The sequence below is a fragment of the Pleuronectes platessa genome, chromosome 12 (genome assembly GCF_947347685.1).
Source record: "Pleuronectes platessa chromosome 12, fPlePla1.1, whole genome shotgun sequence".
Lineage (NCBI taxonomy): Eukaryota > Metazoa > Chordata > Actinopteri > Pleuronectiformes > Pleuronectidae > Pleuronectes > Pleuronectes platessa.
The window spans coordinates 20,803,472-20,811,221 of record NC_070637.1 but is presented as its reverse complement, the minus strand read 5'-3'; the positions used below and the strand labels follow the sequence as shown (position 1 = coordinate 20,811,221).

Sequence of the window (7,750 nt, the reverse complement as noted above, 5' to 3'; positions counted from 1 at the left end):
CCTCCTCCTTCCACCTCCTCACTGTGAGTGTGTGTGTGTGTGTGTGTGTGTGTGTGTGAGCTCCGCCGCTGCTGCTCCTCCTGCTCCTGCTGCTGTTGTTGTGTTGTCAACCTTCGCCGACGGAGAGAAGAAGAAGAAGACTCCCCCCTCCCTCCTCCTCTCTTCTCCTCTCCTCCTCCTCCTCCTCCTCCTGTCCCTCCTCCCCTCCTCTCTGTCTCTCCCTGTGAGGAGGGCCGCTTCCAGTTCGCCGTCACTTGCCTCCTCCTCGCCGGCAGCACCATTGGCTTCCGCGCGGTGCCACTCAACTCCTCTCCCAGCCCCGAGTGGAGCAGCAGCAGCAACAGCTCGGAAACATCTGGCCGCCGCAGAGTGCTCCGACTCCCCTCGTCCCCCCTCAGCTCGCCCGCTCCTCCTCGCCTTCGCCTCCTCCTTTCACAGCCCTGTTATGGAAATTAGTCCAAAGTCGATCTAGTTCGGTCTCCGGCTGGACGGACACACCGGCGGCGGCGGCGGGGTTAACGCGGAGGCTGGACCGGACGCCAGGACGCCGGGAGGAAGACGTCGGACCGTGTTGTCTGTAAGTGCTGCCTCCAACAACCGGGAGTCCAGGCTCCGGGAGGGAGGGTGGGTTCCGGGAGGGACGGGGGGGGAGAAAAGTGGCTAAACCGTCCCTTAGCATGGCCGTGTTGTGTGTCCGTGTTGTGTGTCCACGCACGAAGAGTTGCCATGTTAGCTGCGGTGTTTTAGCAGCTGTTGTCATAGCACCGTGGGCCTTCCCAACAACTGTAGATAGCCCCCATGTTGTCGTGTTACTTTTGTTAGCAATGGTCGCAATGTAGCTAGCTGCGTGGGTCACCGTATGTGTGTGTGTTTTTGTGTTGTGTCTCCCGGTCACAAATGGCGTATTAACACGTCCTCTTGTGTTGTCGGTTCGTCACACAACAGCAGCAGCAGCAGCAGCAACGGTTTACTTTGAGTTTTACGCTCATTTCCTCCTCGGTCCCCCCTCGAACACACACACACACACAGACACACACAAACCAGCCATTGTTGATGGTGGAGGAGTTTAACAGGTATTCGTGCTCAGCTGCTTTTGTTAACTTCACGATGACGTTGACGCTGTCACGGTGTAAAAGTGAAACTGTCCCGAGGAGTGAAGTGGACGTCGGGTTCGTTTGACGTGTCCGACTTTGGAAGCAGGGTTAATTTTTTACTTTAAGCTCATTAAAGATTGCGAAAGTTGAAGGCGAAGCAGCGCGCACGCACATTTAAGCCTCACTCCTTTTTTCATTACCAAAATAAATGTGCGTTATTAACTTTAAAATGTTGCCACGCTCCACTTTAATATCCTCACAGGTTAAAACTACTTGTTTTCTTATAATAATTTAACACCCTGGTAATGGTTTTGTTATGTTTCCAACTTTATTCGGACACATAATTAAATGTAGTTCCAATTTCTATAAACGTGCGCACTTCCCATATAGACGGAAGATGAATTATTACCGCTGCTGTAATAAGTTTCTCTCCGGCTTATTAGCGGCGTGTTGGTCTGTTTTGTTTAGGATGTGCTCTCATTAGTTTCCCTCTTTATGACTCGCTCCCATTGTTTCCGCGTTTCATTTTCGTTCCTGTCACTTGTCCGAAGGATCTGAGCAAAAAGAAGAGGTCGGGGTGGGGGGGTGGGTGGGTGGATGGATGAATGAATGAGTAAAAGGACGAATGAATGAATGGGATACAAGAAGAGGCAGCGGCGGTGAACCGTGAACAAGTGGAAAACAATATCAGCTGCGTTTGTCTGTCCATTGCAAATGTGCTGTGTTGGCCTTTTGTTCCTGGTTATACTGGAGTTGAGAGAGAAAGACAGGAGGAGGAGGAGGGTTTCCAAACATCTCACAACGGAGACTACACAAAGTTTTTTTTAAATCCACAACCTGTGTTTGTATTTTACACATTTCCCCCTCTCCTCCACAGTCAAACTCTCCTGTGCCCCCCCCCCCCTCCTCCTCCTTCCTCTCAACAAAAAAGCATCCCAGTGCATTTAGTAGATCCATGTGTGTGTGTGTTTTTTTTCCACAGACATAGAGAGAGAGAGAGAGAGAGAATGGGGGAGAAAGAGACTAAGTTGCGTGGTGTTGGTAGAATGAAAGAGGAGTCTGGTGGCAGGAGTGTAGAGGAGGCAGCATATGGCTGTAGAAAGAGCACAGCTGGAGGTAGCATCTCCATCTGAGGATGATGTCAGAGCAGCTGACAGGCTGCCATCCACCCCACCTCCTCCTCCTCCTCCATCCCTCCACCGCCTCCACCCCTCCCCAGTCCTTTATTGTGAGTCTCAGCGGCAGCCTGGGAGAGTTAGTGCTCTGTGCATGTGTGTGTGTGTGTGTGTTTGTGGCTGCCGATCAGTAAGGAGGAGGAGGGAGGTGGTATCTCGTTCCCCCTCCAACATCTCCTCCACTTTGCATCTGTCCCTCGCAGTTTGAACAGCGTGGTTTTTTTTTTTTTTGCCAGCCTCCCTCTTCTTCTTCTTCTCTTCTACCCACTCATTGATTCAGAGAGTGCGAGCGAGGAAGAGAAAGAGCAAGGAAGAAAGAGAGAGAGAGACACACACACAGCCATTCCCAGCCAGCCAGCCAGAGAGCCCAGCTATTCTGCTACAGTGGAGTTAATCAAGTTGATGCATTCTGCTGCAGGTATTGTTTTGTGTGGTTGTGTGTGTGTGTGCATGGGTGTGTATGAGACCCGGTGCTTGGAGTAGAGTCCGGGGTAGTGGAGCAGTTATTTAGTTTTGTTGTGGGGATCTCCGGTGTGTCAGAGCTGTGTGAAGCTGCTGGTGAGTGCCTCTGTAGTGAACTCGTGTTGGTGCTGCCTGTCTGAGGGGTAATTGCTGTCCGGGTCTTCCAGTCCGCTGTGTTTCTTTTGAGTTTGGCGTCTGGAGAGCTGCATTTACAACTCAGCTGTTGCGTTGTCTTCTGTTTGCTATTTACATTTATCAGTCATTTTCAGCGAGGACACATTATTTTGTGAGCAGAGCTACATCTGTCAGAGTTTCGTTTTCTCTTTATAATTCAAGGGAAATCTTCATTTAAAGTGCTTCTTTTTAAACAAACATTAATCCAACAATTTTCACTCATTTTGCAATTTGTTCAATTTCATTTAAGACGCTTAAAGGAGTTTTTTTTTTTTTTTTTAAAGAAATAAAATAACACAGATTTAATGATTTAAGCAAAAACTATAGTGAGCAGTCATTTGATCCTAATCATCCAACCTGTTTTTTTTTCTCACTCGCTGTTAAATTACTTGAAAGCATGTGCGGTCGGCTCTACCCACTTTTCTCCCCTCCTGTCGGCTGGAGTAGAGGAGACTAATTTAGAAGTTGCAGATTTGAGCTGCCTGAATTGGCTAGACAGCTGTAATCGCACTCCCTCCTAGTCTTAATCTCTTTATCTGGCTAGCAGCTGCCATATGGCCCCCGTCAGCTGGATCAGATGTGGGTAAGCCTCCCTCCCCGGCCGTCCCAGCCTCTCCCTCACCCTCTCCCTCACTGCCCCTCCGTGTCTCTCTCTCTCTTTCTCTCTCTCTCTTTCTCAGACCCCTGCCTGAGCCGGCCGGTCCGGGGCCGGGTTTGGCCGGGTTGACAGGCGGCTGCCCTCCTGAGCCTCGGCCGACGGCTCCCTCCCCGCTCGCCGCCACAGCCGTCTTTATTTTTAGACATCTTTAAGGATTAGGATTGATGCTGTGACGAGCAGGGCACTTACAGTGATTGTATTGTAAATCTTCTCTTCTGGGTGGTGGGTGGGGTGGTGGGGGTTGAGGAAGAGGGCAGTTTCTACCATGGGGCGGATGTGTAGTTTTTTTTTTCTTGTAAGATTTAGATGGGAACGGTGGTGTGTGAGTGACGGAGGGTGAGTGCGTGGAAGAGGAGGAGGAGGTGGAAGAGGAGTTTGACTGGACAGGGGGTGGGGGTGTGGAGAGGTGGGAGGTGGTACACTCTTGTCCCCGTAAGCCCCCTCATTAAAAGCAGTTTGAATGAGCTGTAGGGCGAGCACACGCACACATACCCACCACACACACACACACAGACACACAGTCTCTCACACACACTGACATTCTTGTTGTAGCTTCATTTAAATGAGGTGATTTAACTGCTTTGGTTAACACAGAGCAGAGCGGGGCCGATGTATTTTCTCAGGCAGGAGAGATCCACTCGGTTAACAGGTGGGATTTTACACATTTCATTCTCGCTAACGACTTCTGAAATTTTGCAGAATTAGTTTTTGTTAATTTCTTTTTAATCAAACTTTGAAGAAGAGCAGCAAGTTTTCAGAATATTTTTTTCCTCCTCCGTCTAAACTCACACTCGGAGCCGGCGCTCGCAGGTTAAACAAGGGACAAGCTGTTTTCTTTTTCGACAGTGCTATTTCAATTGGGCAGTTTTCCTGCTCGACTTAGCCTGTGGAGGTGGTTGGTAGGTAGGCTGGTGTGTGTGTGTGTGTTGTGTACGTGAGGACAGTGTGTGCAGCTGAAAGCCGGTTACCTAAAAGGGCTGTGCCAGGCCAGGCCAAAGTGGGTTAATAAAAATAACCAGCGTAGGAGCAGCGACAATCCAGGAGTGCAGGCAGAGGAGTTAGAGAGATTCAGAGAGAGAACGGAGACAGAGAGGAAGAATCTGTCGCTGGAGTCTTTCTCTGGGCAAAGGCTGAATTAGACTTTATTCTTTAATTACACCTAATTGCCTCGTTTTTATTATATATTTATGAAAGGATAATATAATTAATATAAAACGATTTTGTGTGATTGTAAGAGGGAATAGGTGTCTGACTTTACAGTAACCTCCGTCAGGTCTTTTAATTTGAGCAGAAATATTTCTGTTCTTGTTGTGATTGTGAGTCAAATTCTAAATATTTATATTGTATCTTTGCTGCATTTTTGCTAGGAGTTTTATGTATTTTATTTATTAAAAAAAAAAAAATCTGTTACACTTGCCTCCTCCTGAAGGTTTTCTTTCGCTTGCGTGTCTTCTTCTGATGCTTATTTTCAGCATCTCTTGTTTATTTATTTATTTATCTATTTTACCTTATTCTAGTTTTTTATTTCACTTCAATCTGTTTTCAATGTATCTCCGTTTAAATCCTCTTTTATAGATTCAGCTTTTGTCTACATTTCTGCTTAATTCTGCTAATTCAGATTAGTTTAAATTCTTAAGTCATAATGGCGACAGAGACCTTTATGAGATGTTCTGAGATCTGACTCTGCTTCTGTTTCTCTGTGTTGCTGCAGGTTATGAGGACGGCAGGATGGAGTTCCCAGACCACAGCAGACATTTACTCCAGTGTCTGAGCGAGCAGCGGCACCAGGGCTTCCTGTGCGACTCCACGGTGCTGGTGGGCGATGTCCAGTTCCGTGCGCACCGTGCTGTGTTGGCCTCCTGCAGCATGTACTTTCACCTCTTCTACAAGGACCAGCTGGACAAGAGAGATGTGGTGCATCTCAACAGCGACATTGTCACAGCCCCGGCCTTTTCCCTGCTCCTGGAGTTCATGTACGAGGGCAAGCTGCAGTTCCAGGACCTTCCCGCGGAGGATGTGCTGGCAGCGGCCAGCTACTTACACATGTATGACATTGTGAAGGTGTGTAAGAAGCGTTTGAAGCAGAAGGCCACGACGGAGGCGGACAGCACGCGCAGAGAGGAGGACGGTGGCTCCAGCTGCTCTGATAAGGCAGACAGTCTATCAGACGGTTCCACCGGCCGGCCTGCGACTGCTGACCTGCTGCACAGTGATGAAGAGGAGGATGTGAAGGCAGAGAGTGCACCGCTGTGGCTGAGGCTGCCGTCAGCGGACAGACCAGCGACACCGGCCTTAGCTACAACCAGCCCACAGAGTCACAGTGAGGCTGTGACACAGGCTGCGGAGAGTCTTCGGGAGAGAGGGAAGCTGCTCTCTCCGGCCGGAAGCCCCTCCAGCTCCACTGGATCCCTCTCCCAGAGGTCCCACCGCTCCGTGAGCTCTCGTGGAGCGCACAGGGGCAGGAGGGTCTCAAATGATGTGGCTGACTGTGTCCTGGACCTGTCAGTGAAGCCTGTCCCCAGTAGCAACCACAGTAACCACCACCAATCCTACTACAGCGGTGCAGCCACACCAGACCGCCTCCAAAGCCCATTGGCTGTGAGGGTGAAGGTAGAGAGAGGCGTGGCTTCAGACGAGGAAGAGGAACTAGGAGGTGCGGACTATGAAATGGAGCACAGCGGCATCACCAAGGCCACAGTTCCCAGTGCCAACGGGGGCCTGACCCACCACGGGGTCGGAGGCCCTCTGTCCGTCCAGCGGCGGCTCGGCCTGGAGGCGCACCTGTCCGCCCTGCGAGAGGCCTCCCTGGCCTCCGAGCTGGAGCGAGACGAGAAGCCAACCACCGGAGATGACGAGGACCTACTGGGAGGTGAACACGAGCGCGCCCAGGCCGAGGTGGCCAGCATGGATAGCGCCCTGCTGCCCTACGTCTCCAACATGCTGTCAGCTCAACACACCCAGATCTTCATGTGCCCGCTGTGTAACAAGGTCTTCCCCTCCCCGCACATCCTCCAGCTTCACCTCAGCTCCCACTTCAGGGAGCAGGAGGGCATCCGCGCCAAGCCCGCCGGAGACGTCAACGTGCCCACCTGCACCATCTGCAGCAAGACCTTCTCCTGCATGTACACGCTGAAGCGCCACGAGCGGACACACTCTGGTGAGAAACCCTACACCTGCACCACCTGCGGCAAGAGCTTCCAGTACTCACACAACCTCAGCCGCCATGCAGTGGTGCACACGCGGGAGAAGCCGCACGCTTGCAAGTGGTGCGAGCGGCGCTTCACGCAGTCCGGGGACCTCTACCGACACATCCGCAAGTTCCATTGTGAACTGGTCAACTCGTTGTCAGTAAAGAGTGAACCGCTGGCACTGCCCAATGTCAGGGATTGGGCGATTGAGGACAGCTCCCAGGAACTGTGGAAGTAGAACAGACTGCTGGGTTGGATAAAGGGAAAGAAAGAGCAGAGTGAGAAAGGCAGAGCGCCATGGGGAGGTGAAGAGAAGTTTGATGTTCGGGGTTTAAGTGAGTCATGTTCTTGTGTGTCGCAAAATCTCATTCAATTGCACTTTAATAGCACATGAAAATGTTACTACTGATTTTTTTTTTTTTTTTATTCTATTTTATTCTGAACTCTTATTTTTATTTGGCGTAAGTTCTGTCTGGTGGTTTTCATTGTGTCTACGGACATGGGTCCCAGTGAGAATGTCTTGCCTTTATTTTTTTGAGGAGTTCTCACTCTGTTTGTGTTTCATCTCAGAAACAACACTCCGACGCTGGCCAGCGTATCGGTCCCAGTCCCACAGACAGCAAACCACTGCAGGAGTTCAGGTCGAACACACTGAAGTGAAAAAGCATTACAATACACTAAACGGGTTCTGTGATCAACACAAGTCGATACCACCGCACACACAGTTTGAAGAAATGTGTGCGTGTGTGTTCGTCTGTGCGCGCAGTCCCGCACTACTCTGGCAAAAAAAATGTCACCTGATGTGCGTGAACGTGTGTATGAGTGAGTTTTGTGTGTAATTAATTTTATTTTCTACTGGCATGGAGGTGTCGTTGGCGAAGCGCTCCCCGCTCCTCTCGTTAAGCTCTTTGGTGTCGTGTGTTCAGGGGGGGGGCTGACTGACTGACAGACTGATGGCACTCATGCAATGCACAGCCTCCTTTTTTCACTTTTAATCAA

At 50.3% G+C, this 7,750-nt stretch overlaps 1 protein-coding gene across 1 annotated transcript; it reads left to right on the top strand.

Moving 5' to 3' along the window:
• Positions 1-313: 313 nt before the first annotated feature.
• On the top strand, positions 314-7,086 carry zbtb18 (zinc finger and BTB domain containing 18). Its single transcript, XM_053436857.1, has 3 exons — positions 314-577; positions 2,506-2,687; positions 5,275-7,086. The coding sequence occupies exons 2-3, from the start codon at positions 2,672-2,674 to the stop codon at positions 6,987-6,989; spliced, it is 1,731 nt and encodes a 576-aa protein (XP_053292832.1). The 5' UTR covers positions 314-577; positions 2,506-2,671; the 3' UTR covers positions 6,990-7,086.
• Positions 7,087-7,750: the final 664 nt, after the last annotated feature.